Below are 26,170 nucleotides of genomic sequence, written 5' to 3'. Positions count from 1 at the left end.
CTTTTTATTTTAACATTGCGTGGATGAAGTCGCAGGCATCAGCTAGTATGCAATAAATACAATTAATCAAATAAATATACTGTTGAAATCAGTATAATTATCTGCACATGTGTAGATATCACTATTTCTTATTAGCATATATTCATGGTTGAAAGTATACAATCATATTTTCAAAAACTGATGGTGTATATATGTTTCTGAAATTTTGAAAATGTCATCATCATCAACATGCCCCTGTCCCTACGTAGGGACGACACTATGCTGCTCATACATCAGCCTTCATATCCATCCATTCATAATTCCTCCATACTTTCTTTGGTCTCCCTCTACCGTTGTACACCACATTAATTTAAATACTTTGTCGAAACTTTGCAAATATATAAAATTATAATTGAGTGTATAGTCGATGAAACTGGTGGTGTTCTAACTTAAAAGATACAATCGTTTGTACATTTTGAAATGAGACTCGGCGCACATGAAATACAACACAGCTTACGAATTGTTCTGTAGAAAAAACGGCGGTTAGTAATAAAAGGCTAGTTTCTTGTTATTATCCCTTCGTTTGCTCTGATTTCTATTTAATTATTTATAGGAAGAGGCGGAGTTTATCTCGTTGCAATGAATAAGGCAATTTTTTCTGAAGTGAATACCGCATATATCTGCGACTGTACTATATTGTAAGGACATAACTGTAACAACGTAATTAGATTGGGTATCAACCCCTGCCAGAATTGCGCGCTATTCCAATACGTCTGAATGACATTGACAGTTGTAGGGACGAGACGTATGGCAATAGACTACTGATTTTCTTAACAATATGCATGTAATATTTCAGGATTATGCAGAAGTGTCTCGCCTGTTGAGCGTGGAGAATGTGGAGCGCGGTGCACTGATGCGATATGCGCAGGAAGCGGCTCGTTTCTCCACCGACGGACAGCTGCCCCTCAACGACTTCGCTCTTAACCACTACGGGGAGCCCGATGTCGCACTATTCGATTTTACCTCTATGTACGCCGCTGAGAATGCCAGTATTGTAAGTACAATACGCAATATCTATCAGGTATATCGGTATGAAATCAGCGTTTTCTTTGTGAAAATAAGACACTGATTATTAATGGGAAAGTAAAAAATATACAGACGAATTGAGTAACTCCTTTTTTTTGCTGCAAATTACAAGTAATTGTTAACTATATAATCTAAAACTATATATTCTTTGTTATTTGAGCATTTGAATTTTGATATTATATATGAAATTCAAAGAAATGTAAATCATAAAATTAAGTTTTTCTAATGTGATGCGGATGAATGTATGGGTACAGCTAGACAATAAAGAGAGTGTAATAAACCGTTTAAATTTCCAGGTATACGAGCGTCAAGGTAAACGTCTCCTTTGCCAGTTGGTGGGGGACAGTCTTCTAGAACCTTTCTGGCCGACTGGGTCTGGCTGCGCTCGAGGTTTCCTGTCAGCGTTGGACGCCGCGTGGGCCGTGCGCTCCTGGGGACAAACTCCACCACCACATCCCCTAGAAGTTATAGCTGAAAGGGAATCTATATACCGACTATTGGGTAATTTAATTATTTATTTATTTAAGTACAACCACAACATATATATTATACACTTATAATTATTTAGTTTAAGGTATTATTTCTTAAATATATGTAAATACTGGAGTACATAACATTTGCTAGTATTTGTTTTAGGTTTCTATTACATTTAATATAAAGAACTTAAAGCAGTACAAAGTTTATAGTCTACATTTTATTCTAAGTATTAGTACCGCGCTATAGAATTGGTGCAACACTAGATTATTGGCATAAACGTCACATCTCTAACTGACAGCTGTCAATGTCATTAGGAGGATTGATATTCGCGCGCGATCCTGAGTCCTGACGAGAAGTGTTGGTCTGAGTTTAAAAACGATAGTATTCATTAAATAAATTGTTTAAAAGTACAAATTTAAAATATCACATCACAATTACGTCTATCAATTTTAGCTTCATAGTGAGATAACCTGCTTGAATACATCAATTAAAGTGAATCGACGACGAATCTTCAAACGTATATGTTAATTGAGTCAGTTATGAAAAATCCAAGTTTTTTATATATTTATCAGTATTTAAAAAGAAAGTTCACTGACGCAACATTGTAATCATGTGTTATTGAAAATATTACAGTATAGAATCGAAGTTTGGAAACAAATGCATCTGTTTAGTTGTAACTTTTCAAGACATTTTTCCAGCAAAGAGCAGAGTCTAACGATTTTACAACAGTTTACATCGTTAAATTTCGATAAAGTGCCAAATGTGACTTATTGAAATTGCACAAAAATGAAGCGAATCCAATAATTAATTCTATATCTTCTTTGTCATCTGAAATAAATCGATTACTATTTATTTATTTTTTATTTATTTATTTATTTATCTATATGTTACAGCACAAACAACTCCTGAGAATTTACACCGTGATTTTGGGGGTTACACATTAGACCCCGGAACGCGGTACCCGAACTTAAACAGAACTGCAGTAACACCGCATCGAGTTACATCGTTCTATGACTGTGATGAAGCTCTCCAGTTAGAAACTCCCATCGGGAGTAGGAAGCGACGCCGCGGTATGTACTATACTAGTCTATAGTAATATAAAAAAGGATAGATTTGTATTTTTGTATTTATTGAAATAACTCAAAAACTATTGGGCCGATTTCAAACCTTTGAAAATATACGTCGTCACTGAGTAACATCATATCTTACTAATATTATAAATGCGAAAGTTTAGATGGATGGATGGATGTTTGTTAGAGTTTGTAGCCTAAACGGCTTAACGGATTTCGATGAAATTTAGCATAGATGTAGAGGATAGTCTGGAAGAACACATGCCTATGTGCCTACTTATTTGATTTTTAGTTCCGCGCAGACGGAGTCGCGGGTGAAAGCTAGTAGGTTATATTTGTACTGTTTATTGATTTGATGTGGAGGACAGTTGCGGGCTAAAGCTAGTTATAAGAATATAGGAATAGATATTTCAGAGATGGATATATCTGAGGGTGCGCTGATATCGTGGGTGGGGAGTGCGGAGGCGGGGCTGGCGGGCGCGGCGGGGGCGCAGGCGCTCGCCGCCCTCGTGCGCCGCTACCGGCCAGACCTGATGCCGCCCAGCGCCCCGCACAACGCTGTCTATCAAGTCTTACAACATGAGTTTGGTAATAAATTGTGTAATGTAGTAGGAATTTAGAAAAGACGTTGTGCGACCAGTCAAAATGACAGGTCTGGTAAATCTAGTGTTAATGATGTTCGAATCTGCAAGTATTCTAGCTTTAAAAAAAATCTTTAATGGGACTTTATTTCTATGTCTTGCTATGTATTATTTACAAAACAAAACATGATGGCATTCTTTCTGACTATTTTTTTTAAATTACACATGATAATTCATAATTTTGTTTCTAGCTTAAATATTCGTTAATTTTTTAACGTTTATTTTCTATTCCTTAGGGATTACGCCGTTTCCGAATACAGGCTCGACGTACGACGTGCCCGAAGCGAAACTGCGCTCATATTTGTCTCGAGTGTACCTAGCATTCAAAGGCGAAGTACCTCACATACATCATAAATATGAAGTATTTGATCAGGTACATTACCTTCTTATATTTATTTAATGATTTCTATATGTTCGAGGCATGAAAACTGAAAACTGATTTTTGTACCTATAACTATCCAAACAATATTTGAATTATCAGTTGATTTAAGATCTTTGTTTCAAAACAAATTAATCCGTGTTTACTTCCAAATTTACTTTCTTTTGAAATAACTTACTTTATTAGCATTTATAATTATTGGATGTATTTGTTGTATAAAGTTTTTAACATACAAATGTAATTCATATCACAATTGATATTCTTACCTAGACTCATTATCATCATCATCTCTCCTACTTTATCTTCTTGATCATGTTACCTTTTACGCAATCCATCCATCTCTTTCTAGCTCTACCTCTACCGGTGTACCTCCACACTCATAACACACCCATACCACGCCAAGCTTTTACTCCTTAATTTCTCAACCACTGGGGCTCCTCCCAAACTTCCTCTAATATACTCATTTCGTATCTTATCCAATCGTGTTACCCCACACATCCATCTTAACATTCGCATTTCTGCCACATGTATTCTTTCATCCGTCCCTTTTACTGCCCAACATTCAGATCCATAAATCATGACAGGTCTTATGACGGTCTTGTATGCGGGTCGCATATTACCCTGTGATCTGTCATTTCATCCATTCCTCATTTATTCTAATTGCCACGTCACGGTCAATGTTGCCGTTGACTTGGATATCCTTACCTGTACTGTTATACTTTTTAATCTCCCGCTAGTTTTAATAATGTCAGCTTTCTTTTTAGATCAAAAAAAGCCAACAGAAAGAGAAGCATGCCCGAAATACGACGGACCATTCGGTTTCTGTATATTCGAGTAAGTAATGAAAATCATTAATGAAAAGTTGAAGTTTCATTTCATATGTTAGTTATCATATTCAGATAGACCATAGTGATCATCCGAACGATCGATCCTTAGATCTTCCTCGATTATACAAATATTAGTTTTTTTTTACAATTAACCTCAATGAGTGAAAATCCTTCTAATAATTGTTTGAGATTAAATATATATTACATCGATAAAATTTAATTATAAACTATGTTGATTATGTTTTTGATATGTGTTATTTTATAACAGATGCAGCCGAACTCGATAAATCTACCTTAAGTTCCAGAAGAAAACGCCGCTCCACACGCTCTTCCCAAGTAAGTAACGATCCCGTCGAATATATTAGAAAAAGGATTGGTAAATTAGATGTTAACGATATGACACAACTAGCACGACTTATAGAAGGCCACGATGCTATATCTACCGAAGTAGATCACTCTGAGAAACAGAAACAAATACAAGAGCAAATATTAGCATTATTCGACACCGAAGATTCCACAGATCCAAGAATGGTAAGAGATTCCCTCGCTTACCTACTCCAAGGAACTACGAATACGCGAATTAAACAAAAGGGATCAAAACAATCCAATTTAACCGACTTCTTCCAAGAAAAAGGCGCTGAGCCAAAACCCTCCAAACCCAGACGAAAACTAAAAGGGTTAGCCAGCGACACTATCAAAGTACCCGATTTCTCAGACGTTTTTAGAGATGATTCGACAGATACTGACACGACTATTGTAAAGTTAGAAAAACCAAAGAAGAAAGACTTGATAAGATCTTCTTCCACGGATAATGAAAAAAGTCAGCGATCTACGTCTATAGAAACTCAAATACCCCAAGGGAGGCGAATGTCGGAAGTTATCGACCTTAATCGACGGAGATATTCACAAAGCCCTGAAATACATTTATCGGGCCGCTCTAATTCTATTGGCAGTTTAGAAAGCTCGTACAATACAAAAAGAATTGCCGAAATGTTTGGTGGCCGGAAAGATAGGCACACGGCTAGTCCAGAATCTCGATCTGTTCGGTCCGGTTCCAGCGGCAGCAAAGAGATGGCACTGAGATTGCAAAGAATGACGGACATTATCGAAGGGAAGCGTCGCGATACGCCGAGTCCTGATCGTACTAAAAGACTGGAATCTATCGGCAATCCTGAAATGGCGCTGCGCAGACAAAAAGTTTCCGATCTCATTCAAGGTATTAAGCCCCGAGATAGTCCTGAACCGCCGCAGAGAAGGAACTCAGGCGATATGGCTTTTAGAATGCAAAGAGTATCTGATATGATGGAGAAGAGAAATGCTCAAGCGAAGGTACCAAAAAGTGTTGGAAGAAGGAAAGCCGCTCGCGAGATAATGAAGCAACGATTCGAGAAGAGTTTACAAATGTTAGCAGCAGAGCCACGGCTGGACTTTACTCCGTCCGCAGACCTCGAACATGACTACGGCCTGCAGCAGTACAGGGCCAGCGCGCCGCACTTTGACGAGCGTGTTAAGAAGCTAGAGAAGCAGTTGCAACATTATGTGAGAAGCGTGTGCCCTTGTGTGTCATTGTGTGCCATTGTGTGCCAATGTGTGCTTGCATGATGACACTAACCATTGCCGGTAGTTTTCCTGATTAGATTTATTTTATGTGAAATTTAAAATATTTTGTTAAATGTGTAAAATATTAAATGTGTTTGCATGAATTTAATAACGATCACGTAATGCTGTAATCAGAGTTTTTCAGTACCGCTATCTTAAAACTATATACGGTGAAATATCCGTACTTCTGGAATGATAAAACAATACAACTTTATCAATCTGTTGTTTCTCACATTTAAAATTACAAATTAATGAAACTGTGGAATTAACTATATGTATAGCACGATTTAAATTAACATGTTTGATATTTTTTGTATTTGCTACAATAATACTTGTCATTTATCTTCAAACTACAATTAAGGAGATCGTAGTGATTGATTTATTAACAAAAAATAGTAATTTTGTTAAAATAAACTTACCATTGTAATGTGCTTGTTGTAGGAGGAGGGCAGAGTGGTGGGAGGAGGCAAGGCATTTGGCGGAGGTGCCCACGTGGCTCGTCTTGCTGCGGAACTCTCCGCAAACCCATCAACTGCAATGCCTAAAGCTTCCAAACCAAAAGATCTGATACGATCAGTTGGAAAAATAGAAAAAGATGATTGGAACGTCAAAGAAATTGAAAAGAAAATCATGGAAAACCGTCTCGGTAGACCAGAACCGAAAGCTGCTGAGAAAGTTCCCAAATGGGATAGAGAGGAAGTGAGTTTTACATTTTAGTATTATTTTCTACTTAGGTTGGTACAACACCTACTAGTGTAGTCGTAATAATATTACTTTATACTATATTAAAATGGGGAATAGTATGAAAACATGACCGACAATATCAATCTTTTTTGTCTACGGTTTTATTTTAGTAACAGTGAACACATTAATTTATCTTATTAATAAATAATAATTGCGATAGTTAAGATGTTAAGATAAATGGATATTTATTACCACGTATGTCGGAACGGCTCAAAGTATCGACGTAGGACATTGTCTGGAAAAAACATAGGCTACTAATTAGGATTTTTTAACTCCGCTCAGACCTATTCGCGGATTTTTATCCGCTTTTGTTTTTACAAGCTTTTGCTTGTAATGTGTGTGTAGTGAAACTATTACTGGTGTATTTTTAACTATATCTGTCTATTATTCTCAACAGTTTCTTAAACGCCAACGTCGCTTGAAAGAAGGTGACCAGAATGATGAGAAATGGGATGATATTGATGAAACTATTAACAAATTCAACCAGAAGGTGAAAGATTCGGGTCGCCCCGAACAGGGTAATGAAAGGGTAAGTGGATTGAATATTATGACGTCGTATGAAAATTTTTTGTTATAACTAGTAGAGACGTTTAAAAAAGAAAAAAGAAATTCGTGCATATTTCTTATTTTGTATATCCTGTATTTTTCTACAGGTAGCGAAATTAGCAACCAAGTTTGTGAAAAAAGAGGAGCCTGATTCTGAAAAAGCTGAATCACATGATAAGGTTGGTTATTTATCTTTTAATTGGTTATAACTTTTATTGTTAATTATTAATCTGTTTTCAATAAATTTCAATTTCAATATTATAAGGAGGAATTTGTTTTTTTTATTTGTATTGAAATAACGCGAAAACTACTTCGCCGATTACAAAAATTCTGTCACTATTAAAAAGCTACATTATTGCTGAATAATATCTCATACTAATATTATAAATTCGAAAGGTTAGATGAATGGATGGATGGATGTTTGTTACAGTTTATAACCTAAACTGCTGAATGGATTTTGATGAAATTTGATTTTGATGTAGAGGATAGTCTGGGAGAACACATAGGCAGCTCACTTTTGTTTTTTTTTAAATTTCACGCTGACGGTGTCGCGGGCGAAAGCTAGTAGGCTATATTTTCAATTATTTTTTTTGAATACAGACGAAGTTATTAATGATTGTAGCAAAGCAAGCGCAGTTGGCGCGGCCCGTCTGCGTCAGGTATCCAGTGCGTGGCGTGCGGGCAGCGCGTCTTCGCGGCCGAGGGTGTTATCGCCGACGGCCTCCATCTGCACAGGTCGTGCTTCAGATGCGCTGTATGCAACACCGTATTGAGACCCGGGTAACGTCTCTTTCTTTATTATAACTAATTATTTAACGGCTATCACTCACCTCTATTTTTCCGAATCGATTGTTTTTTCTTCATATTATCTAACATTTTTTTATCCCCTAACAAAGGGGTATGCATTGGAATTTCATTACTTTACAGAACATGTAATTTAATTAAGAAATCCTCGAACTCAATAAATAAAAAAAAATCTTGTCGTTATCCTGATGAAAGAGCATTTTTTGGCGATTATACCTATAGTAATAAATTATACTGAGAAAAATGTACTTATTGTCTTATGTATGGCCACAGATATATAAAAAAAAACTATATCTTGGTGATGAATAGTATTCCATGTGTTAAATCAGATATTGTTTTCTATTTGTGCCAAATTTTAATAAGATATGCTGTAGCATTGCAGAATTTGATGATGGATTCCAAGGAGACCATAACTATTTCTGGGCAGAATTTAGCCTATGTCTGGAAGAATCCAGACTATGCTCTACATCTATACCAAATTTTATCGAGATCTGCTTAGCTGTTAAGGCTACACACTAACAAACGTGTATCCATCCATCGAAACTTTTACATTCATGAAAATTGTTACCATAGTTAATACCTAACGGAAAACATTTTCACGCGTGAAAGGAACAAAAACTACAAGAAGTGAAGAAACTAGATTCCTATGATAAAGATAATTGTTAGCCAAAAGCAAAGGCCTTTGTTGTTTTTAAAGTTTTATGCGAATAAATCCACAGCTAATATATAATTCCTTTCAATGTTATTGTAAACTATCTTTTAAATACCTCAAATGCCATAAATATATATATACATAAATAATGTCTTGTTATTTCAGCAATTATGCTATGGAGCGATACGGTAATCGTTTAGTGTGTTTGCGGCATGCCGGTGTGACTGTATGTGTACCGGACAGTGTGAATATCTTGACACCGCCGTCAAAACCTCAAACTGTTCACTCTACCCCTGAGCGAATCAGCCTGGAGCTATCTGATGCTGCTGCGAGAGAAATCGACGAAGACGAATGGACAGACAGGAATTGTCTGGCATCAGAAACATCTCCTGCCGGAGGGCTTAGGTACGTTTTCCTATACAATCGATATCCGATGTTGACTAAATTAAAAGCCAAAACGCCTCAACGACAACGACGTGCGTAACGAAGCGAGCACAACTCAAATTGTATTCCGAAAGTGTGCGAGACTGTTTTCTAGGTTTATCATAACGAAAATCTCAAGTAAGTTTTATTTTAAAGCCATCGTGATATAATGAAAAACAAACTTGTCACGAAATAAAAACGGATCCACTTTTATAAATTCGGTCCTGCATCGTTTATGCATTCCTAAAGCAAGTTTCTAGTTAAGACACAAAAACAGTGATGTGAATTAAGGTCCTCTGAGATTTAACGTGTTATGTACGTTAATACAGTATGTTTTTTTTATTTTTTTTAGCGACGAGAAGGCTTCATCCGATGAATGGACGGATGTGGAAAGTGAGGGGGAGGAGGAGGCGCGCGCCTTGCAGGCCCCTGGACCGGCGCGAGACACCATCATACATGACCCGAAAGATCTCGCCTTTTTTTCATTTTTATCAGATGATTCATTTGGCTATGATGATAATTCTGATGAAGGTTAGTATTTTTTTGTTGTTTTTGAACTAACTTTGTGAGTGTGTGTGACGTCTATTATACTGTGTATCGAGTTTTCGGTAAAACCTTATGCGTATTATGACCAACTAGCTTTTGCCCGCAACTCCGTCCGCGTGGAATTAAAAAAAAACACAAGTGAGTAGTGTGCGGGATACACGTACGTGTAAAATAAAAGACTTGATTTTGAATGAACTTGACTGTAGGTCCACACTTCTGTAACTGAAATATTCGCTGCGGGGGCGTAATAATATGTGGGGGGCTAAAGCAGCTCTACCTCCCTGATTTTATTTATATTTCAAATGAACTGTACATACATTACTGAAAGTTATTTTCATTAAATTATTTACTATATATAAATTATGTACTATTAACTATTGTCTTGCACAAGTAGTCTGTATTCTTCTAAACTATCATCTACATCTATTCTAAATTTCATCGAGATTCTTTTAACCGTTTAGGCTACAAACTAACAAACATCCTTCCATCCACTAAACTTTCGCATTTATAATGTAACATGAATTATAACAAGGAGTTGAGGTGGCGTATTAAACTTGACAACTGACAGTACCTTTCAAAGAATTTACCGGTGAAAAAATGTTGTTCACTCTCTAATCTATGTTGTTAAATGTGAGTTGCGTAAGAAACCTATGTTTGTGGCATGTTTCCAGGTGCGGAGTCGTCAGGCAAGGAGTCGTGTTCTCGCATGCGAGCTGCACGCGAGGCTCGCCGGCGCGAGGTGCCGGAGGAGAAGCGGCCGCCCACCGACAGCAGCGAGGTATCGCGCTGCGTTGTTGCCTAATGTAGGCCGGGAGGTGCGCGCGACGCCTCCCGACAACCGTCACCCCTCACCCCTCATTCCTTTCACAACATACCACTCGCGACTTCGTAACCCATAAAAACTATAATTATTGGACTTTATTACCATCGTTAATCATGAGTGTAGAAGTTTCCTTACAAATATGTCAACCCTTAAATACATGATATACATCAGTCTTCTCTTCAATACCAAATGGATTATTTAAAAAAAAACATTTATTTGTCCCTTGATCTATGTTCAATTTACTACCCGTTTCACTTTATGGTATTTAGAAAGAAGGAATCGTGCAATTTGAGAGTTAAAACTTGTATATGTCGCAATCGGAAGAAAAAATCAAGTGGAATTTAAGTCAGAATTAGAACATAGCGCTACCAAGCATATTTCTAGAAATCGTTAGTTTATTAATTTATTTTAATAAAAAAAAAAAAAGTTTGTGTAGGACATGGTTTACGACAATAATCGATTGGCGCGATTCGAACCCTCGGCTACGTGATCGGAAATCCGGACCTATTATTGGCGCTATTAACGCGTAAACAGCTCCTAGTTCTTCCGATTGTATTTCTGGGCCTTTGTTTCCACGTTTAGTATTTGATAACTGTATTCTAAAGTACCGGGAATTTCTAGTTCCCTGCGCATATCTTACCTGTGACTCGCAGCGACATCAATATTCAAATGTATTTGTAATTTTATTTATGTTTAGGTATTTTGTGAGATTTAGGTCCTGTCCCACCAAATTTTAAATTGCCTCATAACAATCCAACGTGTGAAATGTATGATGGAAATATCGGATTTTGTTACCTTATCTAACGTCATTTTTAAGCTATCTAAACCTCTATCAGTCAGTGATGGGAGAGGTCCTTAAATTTTAAAACTCAACATCAAAATAATGGAATACTTACTATTCAAGTCAATATTTAGTCTAACGACATTAAAAAATTAACTAATCGTCTTTTTTTTTTTCGTTTTATGGGATATTTTAATTCTAATTTATAAAATAATGGTAAAAAATGGAAACTTCTTCATTCAGCACTAATTTTTGTTATCTTATTCTTTTGAATCAACAGTAGGACAAATTTCAACCCATCTTCATTAGTAAATTTTTGATATCATAAATGCCAATTTATAATAATCAAGGGTGACGGAGGGAGGTGTTAATAGAGTGTTTTCTGCGAACTAATGTCCCTTTCAGACAGCTTGGTGTTTAATTGTGTATTTTCAAGCATAATTATTTAACAAAACTAATTGTTACGTTATATTACTTTTTCAAAAGCATGTATGTTAAATTGTGTGTTATCTACAAATATAATGAAATCGGAGTGTCTGTATGGCAATGTCATAAGAAAATTCCACTTTTGCAAAAAAATACATAAAAAAACCAAGAAATACTCAAGTATTTTATGAAAATGTTAATAAAATGGTACGTTACTGTTCCTTAGACCTTTATGTTGTTGATAACGAAAATTGCATTCATTTTTTTTGTCTGTCTGTCTGTCGGTTAGTTCCAGTTAATCTCCGAAACAGCTTTATTGATTATGACGGGTCTTGAGCTGAAGCTGACATTGTCGCGTTATTCTGTTATTTATAAAAAATAGTTTTTGTTATAACATTTTTTTTATTAAGCTAAAAATTAAAAAAAAACTAAAACAGCGATCAACCTCACTTACAACGAAGCGACAAGCACATCAGCTGGGTTCATCTTATTGGCTGCCTTCGGCTTGTTGATTGCTTCCTAAACTTCTTGGCAGCAGATACTCCGATCTCAGGCGGCACACTCCTCCTTCGACTATGCTGCCTCATGTAGGAGCAACACTTCCACATCCAAAAGGAGGAAAAACAGTAGTCACAAAGAACAATAATAAGGGAAAACTCAAGCCTCGGCAAAAAAATAATGGATCAACGTTTTTACAGAACACGTGCCTGTGGCTGTCAAAAGTGACACTTGCGTACAATACTGCAAGAAATAGCTTAATTTTTTCTTGCATAATTGTCCGGTTTTCCCACAAAACTCGAAAGGTTTCTAACTCTACAAATGCGCATATGTTCCAAAATATGGTTGTCACTCAATAACGTAAATGCTCTGTTTAGCTTCCCGTTCATGTTGTTTCTCTTAGCATATGCAACGGCATATGCTAAGTGAAATGCAGGGTCATCGGACCCTTGTTAGTCTTTTAAAGCACTATGTACTTTATTATAAGACAAACATGTAAGATAATGAACAGATTGTATCACGATGTTTTAATTCACTTATTATTATAAATAATCAATGTGTTTAAAATTGTTGTAACAGGTGGAGTCTGAAGATGAAAGTGAATCAAGCGATGATGAAGTATCCTCGGCAACGGAAGTGTCAACAGATAGTGAGTTTGCGCGTGAAGAATGTGTACCGGCGCCCTCCCCTCCTGCAATTCTTGTAACGGAGGCGCCGCCGCCGGCCCCTCCTCCTCCTCAAGAATACCCTCTTAGCAGAACTCGATCAGCAGGTGGATTGGCCACTAAACGTGCCTTAGAATTAAAAAGGAGATTTTTGTTAGGAGAACCATCACCGCCGGCAGTTAGAAAATCAGACTCTACCTCTCAGTTAGATACTAAAGTCAAAGCATTTCGATCAAATATAACAGAATTTCAAAAAATGTTACACCCTGCTCCCGCACCGACCACTCAAGTCCAACCACAAAAGCCAATTGTTACTTTTCGTTTGACTGAGGATGTGCAAAACAAAATCCAACCAATGCCAGATATTATCAAGAACTTACATACCGATGCTCAAGTTGACTTGCTTACAAAATGTGATTTGCCACTATGTAAAAATGATTGGAGGGAGCCAATAAATGAAGAAAAACAAGAACCTGATTTAGAATCTGATTCTTTATCCGATGATGATGCTTCTAACACAGATACTGCTCCGAATCAAACGGTCCCTCGGGTGGAAGTGCACGACGAGGGCGGAGAATTAATACAACTTGATAGCTTAATGATTATTAATACTGGGATTGATGATATTGGCGAAAAACTATCTGCTACAGCTTTATCGGACGTACCTACAATACTCGCTGCTGAATCAGAATCGTCAGAATCTTGTCGTGATGTTACCACTCTTGCTTTGACTGAAACAGAACTGTCAGATTGGGCAGCTGAAAGTGCAGTGTTAGACGAGTGTGGTATAGACGACAAAGAAAATAAAAGAAAGCAAAACCCGAGGACATTGAGTGGCCCAAAATTAATACACGATGCTAAAAATATTGCAGCTATTGCTTCACACGTTTGCGGGCGAAGTAGTCCTTTAGATAATATTGTCTATTCCAATGCACTCGAACATTTCGAGTTCGCGGACGAAGGCGATCAAGATCCTTCGATTGGTACGCCGGTTACACCAAGGAATGAAGGCTATATGGAATTTGTTGACGATAAGATAGAGGTAGAACCATACTATCCAACTAACGATCGATCAATGAACTTTTTTGAACAAGCTTTTTCGGAAAGACTATTGAAACCTACGGGTATTGACATTTGTAGAGAAAACTTGAGAAATGATGTTTCTGATGTCATTGAATTTATAGATAAAGATGACTCACAAGAAGACAGCGTTCCAAAAGAGCAAAACTCTTCTAACATTACGGAACTAGCACAAATTGAATTAAGCGAGAAATCTAGTACCGAAAATACCTCACTCAGTTTACAAAGGAATACAGAGAAAACTAAAACTGCTAATGATAGCACTCCTACTAGCAATAAAGAATTGATGACAGTGCTTAGTGACGTGGCGTCTATTAGTTTATCAGAAGTATCGTCTGCTTTAGATAAAACTAATTCAGATACAGGAAAAGTAAAAGCTAATAGTCCATTGTCTAAGAACTCTGCAGAAGATATATCACCACCATTAGCGCAAGACTTTAGTCTTTCCCGAGATTCTACGTATAATGGTAGCATTAATGCGCCTGTCTCTTTTGGCTCTTCCAATACTATACGAATGTATTCACCAGCAATCTGCCGATCCGTCACAGTACCTTTCAATAGTTCCATTTCAAGAAGTGGTAACTCAGACTCACCATGCCGTAGCATGGATCTCTCGATATCTGCTAACATTAGTTCAGGATCGATATCACCTGCTAGTCCATCCCCTATGCGGGACACAACAGTTAAAGTACAAGAAATAAAACGAGAGAGAGATGAACTTAACGATATAGTAAGGGGATTAGTTCTGGGAAGGGTAAGAAGTGGTCCCCGGGATGGTAAGAAGTCGTCTCGTAGAACTAAAGTCTCGCCCGCTTCTAACACACCACCCCCAATCCCTCCACCTCCCGTGCTCCCCGAGCAACAACCTCCGCCGCCGCCCCCGCCCCCGTCCTCCTATACCTCACCGCCCCTTAGACCAATGTCGCCTCAAATATCTTTATCTGTCTCACCATCCCTCTCTGACCCAGAATTGGCAACAGAAAGGAGGAGAAAAGGTATCATGAAGAGCATTTCCAATTATTTAAATAGACGTCTAGGACCACGCCACAAGGTAATTTTCTTTTTACTATTTAAACAATAAAATAATAAATACATATCCTTTATACATCAATACTAAAACCAATTGTGAATATTGTACATACAAATACGAAGTTCATAAAATTAAAATTGGAGAAGGCTTATAATATTTATAGTTTTAGTTCGGGTGTCCACTAATTGGCGGACGAAATTTTGTCACGGAAAGGGATAATAACGTTTTTTGGCACATTTAATTTCGAAATTGACGTTTTGAAGGACACCCTGAGTAGACTAACCCTAGTTGAATTTTCAGTGGGTCTCGGAGCCGGACCTGATGTCGCACGTAAGCAAAGCATATCAAATACAGTATCGTGAACTAGTGAGTCGCATGCTGTACCCATCTCTGTCGCACCATTCATCTGCTCTTTGTACGTTGTCTCGCTATCTCTCGCGTCTCGCTCGGACACGGTTTTCCTCTGCTTTTGCTATTACTGTACCAACTTGACGCTGAATCTTCTTTTAAGAATACATTAAATGTATTATAGAACTACAGTCGATGCAACGTCAACGTTGTTAAATTCATTATTCACATTTTCCTTTTTATAGGTATGAAAATATCAGTATAAACTAGTTTATATATCGATATTGCCGCTGGAGCTACTATAGTATGCATGTTTGTATGGCTTTTATGCAAAAAATATAAAGCTACGCTACTCCTGTATTTAGAATAATTTTCTTGTTTCCCCAAACATTGATTACTTCTAGTATTATTTTCATAAATAATACAGAAAATGTTAATGATAATGTGTATTGAAAATATAATTTCTGGCTTAACAGTACTTAATAAAGCTGTTTAAAGTTTATAGTGAGTAAAGCCATTCTTTTTTACAACTTTACAAACTTAGTCAATGTCTTTGGTTTTGATCTTTAACTGCATTCTATAGTTTCCTTTCCATGGGTCTTAGAATATAGTAAATGAGAGATATTTCAATAGAGTGTTGGATCTTGCAGGGAAGTCGGCAAATGAGTCAGTCAATGAGCGGCGCGCACAAGTCGACTGGTACGCTACAGGAGTCCCCGCCCCCGGCCCCGCCCCCACCGGTGCCTCCGCCCCCTGCCTGTTACTCCCCGCCCATACACACGCACTCGTCGTGTAGGAGGCTTCCAGGTAATTAATGAAACATTTTACATAACTAATATACATTTAATCCGTTTAATAAAAGGTCTGTCAATTCATAAGAAATGTTCAATAAGCAAACATTTTCTAATTTTTGATAATAATAACTTCATTTAATAAATCATTAAATTCATTGTTCACCTGCATATAACTGTAACGTGTTAGAATTTTACTGGATCAGTTAGAGAATGTATGTTTTCGTAGCATGGAATTTGTTTTAAGTTTATGTTTATCTCCTAGTTCCCCCAAGTATGACTGCGACGGAGATAAGTGCGATTGCGAGAAAGAACAAGTGTTCTGTATCTAATCTGTATGTATCTATCTGTATGTAAGTACATACAAGGCAAAACAATCAGTTTTCTAATTGATACCAAGACATTTGATCTCTTAACATAGTTGAATCAAAATTGTATTCTATTAATTTAAAAGTAAAACACCGTACCGCATGCAAGTACAATAAAATGTGTTAGGGTTAAAATCAATTTGGAATCTTACTGATATTAGAAATGCGAAAGTTTAGATGGATGTTTGTTAGAGTTTGTGGTCAAAACGGCTGAACAGATTTCGATGAAATTTCGTATAGATGTAGAGAATAGTCTAGAAGAATACATAGGCTATTCACTTTTGTTTTTTTTTAATTCCACGTGGATAAAGTCGCGGGCGACAGCTAGTAGATTAAAATAGACATTTTAGCCATGACTGTATTTGAGATTGCATGCACTTAATGAAGGGTGTATTTGGTGTGAGGTAATGTGTAAACACAATAGGAGTGATGGATATCGAGGAGCGGGATGCGATGCAGCTATGGTTCGAGGCGCGGTGGGCGCGGCTGGTGGCGCAGCGGCGGGCGCGCGACCGCCCCGCCCCGGCACTACACTCACGTCACAACACAGACCACAACGTTAGACTGGCGCACCTCGAACGACGACTTAGCAGACCATTGTCTGGTAACCTTCATATAACAATTACCATGGGTTTTCTTTGCAGACAATAGGTAATATGCATATGACGCCAAATTGGACTTTTTTAAGTATACTTTATTACTTTAAAAACAGCTGTAATTTTTTTAAATAAAATGATATTTAGTGGCGATATTTAATCATTAAAGTGTATTTTTTAAAATTCCCTCTCTAAGATCTAAAACGTACACTATTGGTCAAAGCGAATGACCTATCTATTATGGCGTCGCTGTGTTGTCAATACATAGGTCATTTACGTTTGTTTATGTAGAAATCACTCTTGAAGTATTTTACTGTAAACACGATGTCGAAACTAACTTTAAACAAAAAATAAATGAAGAGAATCATTAATTACCAATTGTTTGTAACTGGAATAATGAAAATGAATCGGTTTTTGACTTTTGATAACTCCGAGAACCAATAAGATACTTAGTTGTTTTTGACATCAAAGTGACAACTGAGCGAATGTGATGAATTAATTGAATGAAATGGGACGATTGTTGTCACTTGTCTCAAGCTAACTCCTGGGTCGCGTTTTAACCGCACAATAATGATCATAATTTTTTTTAGCTCAATGGTTCAATATTTATGAGTCAATATTTTTTTCTCATTGTCTTATAACAAGTAAAAAAAGAAAATAATACATGCATATTGCCTATTGTATATTTTTATCTGTTATTATCTCCTAAGAACTTGATATTATGTACATATAAGTGTTTTATAAACATTTTAGCACAGTAAATCTACGTCTATACTTCATCTAACATATTAAAAATGTTTAACATCGCTGCGTTTGTAAATGCATGTTCTCAGCATTGAACGGTTCAAACTAACTTTTGATCTTGTTGATTTACTGCTAACTGCTACTGTCTTATTTGAACGTTGTCGTTACAGCGGAACAACAAGCGGCGGCGGTTGCTGAATTAGTGCAGGTGACTGCGCAGCGCGACGCTCACGAAGCTCTTATGGCAGCTGACAGGTTAGCTCATTTTTCATTACTTTTAATGAAATTCTATTCTATTGATATTCTTCAATACAAACGAACGATACCTTCAGACCGAACATATATCCTTAAAAAAGCAAAGTTATACATATATACCGTTGCCTTATACATATATGCCTTATTTATACATGGTGAATAAGAGTGGAGTGATACAATATTATGAAGGACTTGATGTTTCCGTGCAGCTTCATCCGTATTATAAAAACTTTTTTTTTACATTTGTCAAATTTATAATTGCAAATGTTAAAATTTAATTACCATACTTACCTGGTTTCCTTAATGTTGGCGGCTTGTAGTTTGTGGTGCTCATCCCACATGAATTTTTCCAATTTAGTTACCACCTAGGTTTAATAGCGTGAAAATTTATAGCCTTAAGCGTGTCGTAAATTTAGGGCTTTTATAAAGAAATAATTATTTAAAACCTAGATTTCGCCCGCGATTTCCATGTGGAATCAAAAAAATCATAAGTGTAGTAGCCTATGTTCTTTCAGGTTATCTACATGTATGGCTAATTTCATTAAGATCGTTCAGCAGTTTAGGCTACAAACTGTAACAAACATCCATCCATCTAAACTCTAGCATTTATATTAGTATGAAGTATGATATCATGTGATTGACATCTTACGTCATGAGGTCGTATGTGTACGCTTTATTACATATGTATAGATAAAAAGTAAACGTATTACAGAAGGCGCCACGCAGCCAGCGACAACGTGGGAACACATCATAAACTCGGCGACTAAACCCCGGCCTGGAAACTAATGTTTACCTTTATATAATTCTCTAAAGTTTATTATTAAAAAAATAAATATTTAGATGGAATATTCCTCTCAGAGTATATATGTTCAAGGTTCGCTTGAAACTGGACTAAGATGCTGTTGCCAAAATCTATCGCAGAATTTTGCACTCTTAATGTTAGAACAAATGTTAAATATATGTTAATAGGTGTCCGTATTTGTGGCATTGTTACCCTGAAAGCAATTATCTAAGCCTTGCTGTAAGATAAGATGATAGATATACTATATTTATATACATAAATCAATGAATCATTACTTGACAATATATTTGTATCATATGTTCATACTTAGGTCAATGTCTTTGCGAACAATCTTTACTAGTACTTCCAAAGGCGAACTTTGATATGTTTCTAATCATTGAGCTTTATTTAGTTTTATTAGTTAGAGATAGTGGACTACTATACCGCAACTATTTATGAAGCTTTGTTTTGTATTCGATCATCTTAACACTGTCTATGTTTTGTAATTTCGTAGACCGGATTTGTCCAGTGATTTAAGTGACTAATGTCGTCAAATAAAAAGGTAATGTATTTTTATAAATGACTTGTAATTGAGTGAAAATAAACCGCCACAACAATTACATTTAGTACACACTGAAATTGCAATGCAAAAAAAGTTTTATACTTAGGTTAATTTTGTCTATTTTTGGACCGAAAGAAATTGTATATCTTCAAAGTTATAGAATTTACATCACAAATATACTATACAAAACAATACATCACATTGCTATTTGCCACGTAGGTTTTTTTAAAGTAATTTTTACCGTATTAATAAAACAGTCTTATTAGACGTATTATATATATTTATTTATTAAATTGTAATTATCTCTTTTTTTTAGAGTTTTATTAAATTCATCACAAATACTTTTTTATGACATTTATTTTTGTATACATTAATTTTTTATTGAAGATTAATTGATGCCTTTTTTTTTACTAAAATTAAAAAATTCAGCAAGACAATGTATTGTAAAATATATTTATATTTATTGAGGAAGAATTTAATAATTTACAAAAGTTATAAATCTAGTAATATTTCTACTGTTGACACTATTTTACTGTTTATCCAAAGCCAAATATTAAACCAAACATCAAAATACACGATGACTTAAAACAATAAAAGAAAACATATACTTACTTTTTGATGAACTATGTATTTTGTTTAATGGTCTACGAGATTAAAAAATGTTGTTTTAAAAATTACTTACGCCTTTTCTATGTATTGACCACTGACTATTTGTTTACTGAATTATTGTGTTACGTGTATTTACCAAGTAGATACATCATATTATGTGGCACTTATGAAATTTATATTATTTCATTCGTAGAAGTAAATCGTGTTTAATTCTACGCATTACATAATATCTGAGAAAACGAGAAACTTTGTCAGTCTCGTTGTTTATTGAATCATCTTAATTATATTTTGGAGTTGGAGTTTTGAATTTGATGCTACTTTTGACTTTTTGACTTCGATTGTTTCTATTAAAGTAAAATCAATATATGTACTTTTAGTTAAAGTTCATTTGCGTTAACTGAAACAAAAGGTGCACCTACAGGATGAGTGAGAACTTTGCTATTTTAAATTTAGGCTGGTTGCACACGTGGGTTTTATTTTATGACATATTTTCACAAAAAAGTAGTTTATTTACTTATGTAATATTGGGTGTTGATCTGCTAGATATGCCAAATGTTGAAACTATAGCGTGTAAACTGTCTATAAAATTGTGTGTGCTCAATCTTAAATGCTGATTTATCAATAATTTCACTTGTATGTTTGCAGTAACGTTGCTCGCAATATCGCTTCCTGTTTTAACGTAAAGCTTGTCTTGTTTTTAAGAAAAATTAGTAAGTAAATTGAAAACTATTTTTGTACGCACATTGCATATAATTTTCACTAGTTGTATAAAAGCAAAAAGAAAAGAAGGTTGTTATAAAAAATATACGTTTTGAAAAAGATATGTGCAAAATTAACTATGTTTGCAAATTTAACAGTAGAGTATAAAGTTCAAACGCTTTAATGTACTGATTAATTGGATAAATATATATGAATATATTTTAGTATTAGAATTATAGTGAAGAGCAGTGTCAATGTTAGCAAAATATAGTTAAGGTTCTGTAGAGTTGTTACTGGCAATGCACCTTTAGCGCGATCGAACCCCAAATGTAGCTTAGGATTAGGCACATTCTATGCACGCGGACTTACTTTGCTTAACATCGGAAGCGTTATCATAACCGTAGTGCGTGGACGCTGCGAGGTGGCTGCGAAAACCTTAAAGTGTGTAATTAGCTAATAAAAGTAGCGCAAACTCTACTATATTGAAAATAAAATTCGAGCACGAACCGTACGCCCCTTGTTTATTCTTTATTTTTAATGATATTCATATAATTGTCAAATTAAATTACTTTGTCCTCTCAGTAGAACTTTAGTAAGTCTTTTTTTCATCACCGCTGAAAATGTTCAATTTTTGCTTAAGTTAAAGTTATGTAAATTTTTGTATTTTCATTGCAGTATTTTTTATTTCATTATCGCTTACAATGTTCAAATATTTGTTCAATAGCAATAAGTAAAATCACGTCATTTTCTAAACAATGTGCCTCATACAGACAATTAGATTTATAAGAATATTAATAAAAATATAACTGCGTTCTTGATATTGAAATAATATATTTGAATGTGCTTTCATTGCTGATTCAATTAAATAAATTTATGTTACAAAATATGTTGTTTTGTTTTTATTTTATGACTTGTTTGGCGGATTTCCCTACAAAATGAGACAAAACCCAATTTTTTTGCGAATTATTCAAATTATAACAACACTAACGGACACTTCAATCTGGAGCAGTGAAGGCCAAGTAGTTCTAAAAGTATTTAGTTTCCACATTGGTTTCTAACAGCGACCTAATGCCATTAATTACAAGAAAAACAGGGTTTGTAATTTAAATAAGAAATTTCTTTGATGATCACAATAATTTATTCTAGAATACATTATATACTTACACATAATACTTTTAATTCTGGTAATGTTATAAAAACAAAATTTCGCACAACGTACAATTATTAGAAAAGGATTTTTAATGGTTGATTAAACGTGCAAGATGAGGACCCAGCTAGAATATTTTGTACATTATGAGAGTGATGTTTTTTTAATATTTACATTTTTGATGATTTATTACATGATCCCTTTTGTCTCGGCCTGTCTAATGGCACATTTTTTTTATTTGATTTTGTCCCAATAGTTGTACTAAATATTAATTTTGTACCAATTAAACAGTAGCTATTAGCGGTTTAATTGATATCGCATAATCTATTTCACATTTTATTGAAGACCGCCTTAATCTTTTTTATTTATTCCTAAATTTAAATAGTATTTTTCAGTTCGTAGCTGGAATTCTTTAAATTTTGCTGCAAACAGAAATACCGAACCAGTTTGCAACAAATTTATTCTTTATTTATCATGTTTAATCTAAGGACTTCCAAGTCTATAAAGTCTTATAATAAAATAATTTAAGAGGTTTCGAAAAAAATAACATATTTTGAACAGAACACAAAGTACAGAGCATTAGCAATGATTAACTTCAATCTAATCTTATAAATCTAATAAAATTATTTACATTTTATCGTTGTTTTTATTTCGAAAAAACTAATACTAAATAAGACTGTATGAATTTAAGACTTTGATAAATATATAAATAAAAACACATAAGAAAAGATCAAGGTAATCATAGTTCAAAAGCGGAAGAATATAATTTGATAAAGTACTGCAACTGATGAGCACATCTGTCCACTATCACGATACTTCATGAACTAACTAAATCAGTAAATAAATTGACAAAGAGAAATATAGATTTAGTATAGTGGTTGGTAAACCCTGAGATTACATTAAACCTTAACGACCTGAAAGTTTTTCAATAAATTAGATATTAAATTAAAATGCCTAGAATATAACTTACAATACGCTTTGTGTATTGAAGGATACAGTTTTTGAATAATAATGTTAATGTCTAGGTTTGTGGTTGTGGTGGGGACGGTGCGAGGGGGGGGCCCAGTCGCGGCGATGGTGGTGGTGATGCCTCCTCTGTTCCCGCGAGTGTGGCGCGGGGCAGACATCGGCCACCACCAGTTCAGAGCCGTCTTTCGGAGTTTCTCGTTCGTGTCGTCTATGGCCGTGCTTGGCGCCGGCGGCCTCGTGTAGCTCCTCCCACGCCTGTCGGTAGTACCGGTTGAGGCCGCTGCGGGACTCCGACGAGGACGAGTCGAGCGACGCCACCGTGTTACAATCCGGGGACACGTGGTGCCTGTACCTCTTTCCGTGGTTGTGTTTCCTGCTGATGAATATTACATTTTAACTATCATTAAAATAAATGGTACTTTAGGTATAATGTCATCATCATCTCCCTTACTTTACCACACTCATGCGGAGTGGATGCACACGGTGTTATAATCCTTATAATGTTAAATTCTAATATTAGGTAAACTCTTCATAGCCGACGTCTTAACTACATCTACATTCGTTAGATCAACAAAAATATAATGAGGGTGACAACCGAATTCAGTAGGATTTATAAAACCTGGGACTAACAAGATGAGATGTACCTATCACTTGTATTACTTTATTTCTGTAAGTATTACTGTACTTAATACTCTAAATGAAAATTAACAAGTTGGCATTTCTCACCGCTAGGTTTAATTTACTTTAAGTTTTGAGTAAATAGGAATAAACACACATTATAACTGACTTGTTAATATTTACAATATTTTGATGACAGAATTAATAAGATAACAATAATAATATTTTGGCGTATTACAGAACATTCAGAATCAGTGCTTCGATCGTGATAATTATGTATTTACAATCATTGTGTATTTATTTTAGCATTTAGTGATGTTTGAATGCATGTATAGCTCGTGCAAATCATATTTTAAGGTGATCATAAACATATCAATACATTTTGTGCTGTTCGGTGATAATCAATTTTGTTTCCAAATTTTAAACGAAATATGAAGTGCTGGTGCTCGCGTGACGTAAGGCAACATGGTGGCTATTGGCGAAACATGCTGCAATCCAAAAAGCGCTTTTGTAAGTTTCATTGAGTACAGAAACTCTTTCAAATATTTAAACTAAACTTTTTCATATTCATCCTTGACCAGTTAATTTCTTGTTAACAATGTATGTAGTGCTAAAATAATAGGCACTATCATAATTGAACAAAGTAACTAAATCATAGTTATCTACAATACTTGTTGTACATTTGATACAGAGAAATTGATTTTTTTTCTCATTTGCAAACTACTGAACCATCGTATCCCTGGCCTTATCCCATTCAAGAAGGGTCGGCGCACAAGATTAACAAACTTAGAAAATCTAGAACAGAAAGCGACAACGGCTAATGTAATCTGAGCAAAGCTGAGACATGTTGCACGTTCGAAATTTATGTATCGGCAAAAGCAGAACAGCCACCAGGTAAACCATACCGCGTGAGGTGTAACCTTAAAATATAAACGCACTCGCTATAATGGGTTGGAGAAGTGTCCAGCGCGGTGTGTATGGCGGAGTGGACGGGCGAACTCTCGCCTTCCCACTTGCTGGTCCGGGAAGGGGAGCGCCAGTAGTGTGTACCAGCGGGAAGGTAACTCGCGAGCCGGCCACTCTGGCCGCGGCGCCCCGGGTCGCTTCTGACCGCCGCTGGCGTTCATAGTACCCATTGTCATTTACATTAAAACAAAACATAGAATCCTGTAGACAGAGGTGTATCCCTAAAATAACATAGGCACGATCCTAAGGCGCGAGGTGCTAAAATTACGCAGAATACGTAACTCTTTCCCAACAATCTTCGACAATATTTCCTTCGTCACTTAATAATTCCAATGATTTTGTGAATGACATAAAAGGCAATTTCTCAACCACAACAACAAAATAGCTTCCTGAATTTGAAGTGATTGCCCAATTGGTATTGTATTCTATATCATGAAGAAAACTCGCCTTTTTTGTAAACATTCTGGGATTTTTAATTATGAAATTAATCTTTACGATTTCATGAATGGACGTATTCATTCTTTAACAGAGCAAACTGGATAAAAACTACAATAGTTGTAGTTTACATTTGCTATCCAGTGTCGGACGCCATTGCTCCATCAGAAAGTCTGTCTTCTTGCAGGGGGTAATACATAGATATCAAGCATTAGAAAATAAAAATAAAGTTAAGTAAAATTGTAGGCAACTTAAAATCGTCTGTCGTCGAAAACGGCACAGGGAAATTGTCTGCCAGTATTTATTTAGCAAATCTTACTTCTTCAATGCATATGTGAAAATCAGCTCTGTGACAATAAGTGAACTTTGGTTTTTCAGCGCGTGATACCCGTAACTGCCCTATTGGACAGGATAACTGACAGCCATTCAGTTAGAGCACAAACGTGTCTAATCTAATCGTATAGCAGTAAAGCTTTAGGATTTAAGTGTCTTCATCCTCGCCTGGGATCTACGTCTACATTGTTTGTAAAAGCAGAACGGTGAAAATGTAGTTGGAGTGTATTAAATATGTTTAATATTAAATGCGGTTGGAAATCATGTATGTATAGTTATTAATTGAAGATATAACTAATAACTGAGAAAGTATTATATTACTAACAAGTTATAATATCTTATTAGTTCTATCGACTAACAGCAAATTAACATGTCAAGAATGCCTATTAGAATTATCTCATGAAATGAAACTTAACATCCACAATTAGCAGGTATACTATAATGCTAGGTATCAACAAAACTATCATTAAATACCATTTCATTATTGAACTTTCCATTTCTAATCCTTGTTTCTAAAGTATTGAAAACTGATATTTAAGGTAATAATACACATTAAAGTTGCAAGTAACTTTCATCAGTATACCTCAAACTTACTAACGTTGTTTCATATTTGAGTTTTGCTAGAATCGAGGTGCAAAAATACTTGTTCATACTTTTCTCCCGTCGTCTAATGAAGAATTGATCCAACTTTACATCCAGTATAGGATATTTTTAACAGTTTATGATCCGTAAAAGATATTGATTGTCCCTCACCTCCTAAACAGGATGACTATGGTAGTTATTAAGGCGATGAGGAAGACGAGTGCGCCGAAGGAGCCGAGCGCGATTATAGATCCAATGTTAAGGCGAGCACCTTCCCGCCGCTCGCCGTCC

The 26,170-nt window shown here is 35.7% G+C and overlaps 2 protein-coding genes across 8 annotated transcripts in view; one reads left to right on the top strand and one right to left on the bottom strand.

Annotated features, from left to right (window-relative positions):
* The window catches only part of LOC106110241 (protein-methionine sulfoxide oxidase mical3b), a 28,736-nt gene extending 8,945 nt beyond the window's left edge, over nucleotides 1-19,791 (top strand). For 3 of the 7 annotated variants that reach the window (XM_013291986.1, XM_013291985.1, XM_013291987.1), the window contains exons 8-27: nucleotides 836-1,033; nucleotides 1,362-1,566; nucleotides 2,436-2,612; nucleotides 3,018-3,200; nucleotides 3,490-3,626; nucleotides 4,397-4,466; nucleotides 4,728-4,795; nucleotides 6,500-6,757; nucleotides 7,200-7,331; nucleotides 7,456-7,527; nucleotides 7,971-8,128; nucleotides 8,970-9,209; nucleotides 9,580-9,758; nucleotides 10,445-10,551; nucleotides 12,881-15,097; nucleotides 15,377-15,442; nucleotides 16,075-16,231; nucleotides 17,008-17,187; nucleotides 18,094-18,178; nucleotides 18,891-19,791. In XM_013291986.1, coding sequence (XP_013147440.1) covers nucleotides 836-1,033; nucleotides 1,362-1,566; nucleotides 2,436-2,612; nucleotides 3,018-3,200; nucleotides 3,490-3,626; nucleotides 4,397-4,466; nucleotides 4,728-4,795; nucleotides 6,500-6,757; nucleotides 7,200-7,331; nucleotides 7,456-7,527; nucleotides 7,971-8,128; nucleotides 8,970-9,209; nucleotides 9,580-9,758; nucleotides 10,445-10,551; nucleotides 12,881-15,097; nucleotides 15,377-15,442; nucleotides 16,075-16,231; nucleotides 17,008-17,187; nucleotides 18,094-18,178; nucleotides 18,891-18,945 — 4,944 coding nt within the window. In that variant the 3' untranslated portion in view covers nucleotides 18,946-19,791. Of the gene's footprint in view, nucleotides 1-835; nucleotides 1,034-1,361; nucleotides 1,567-2,435; nucleotides 2,613-3,017; nucleotides 3,201-3,489; nucleotides 3,627-4,396; nucleotides 4,467-4,727; nucleotides 4,796-6,499; nucleotides 6,758-7,199; nucleotides 7,332-7,455; nucleotides 7,528-7,970; nucleotides 8,129-8,969; nucleotides 9,210-9,579; nucleotides 9,759-10,444; nucleotides 10,552-12,880; nucleotides 15,098-15,376; nucleotides 15,492-16,074; nucleotides 16,232-17,007; nucleotides 17,188-18,093; nucleotides 18,179-18,890 lie in introns of those variants that run through there. The other 4 variants (XM_013291988.1, XM_013291989.1, XM_013291990.1 and 1 more) reach the window with 4 other exon arrangements.
* A 2,167-nt stretch (nucleotides 19,792-21,958) lies between these two features.
* LOC106110206 overlaps nucleotides 21,959-26,170 on the bottom strand; it is a 23,198-nt gene continuing 18,986 nt past the window's right edge. The window contains exons 6-7 of the mRNA XM_013291938.1: nucleotides 26,051-26,169; nucleotides 21,959-23,321 (exon numbers count right to left, since the gene is read on the bottom strand). Coding sequence (XP_013147392.1) covers nucleotides 22,991-23,321; nucleotides 26,051-26,169 — 450 coding nt within the window. The 3' untranslated portion in view covers nucleotides 21,959-22,990. The remainder of the gene's footprint in view (nucleotides 23,322-26,050; nucleotide 26,170) is intronic.

Source organism: Papilio polytes, unplaced genomic scaffold (assembly GCF_000836215.1).
Source record: "Papilio polytes unplaced genomic scaffold, Ppol_1.0 DF820711.1, whole genome shotgun sequence".
Taxonomy (NCBI): Eukaryota; Metazoa; Arthropoda; class Insecta; order Lepidoptera; family Papilionidae; genus Papilio; species Papilio polytes.
This window is presented reverse-complemented; position numbering and strand designations above follow the sequence as displayed.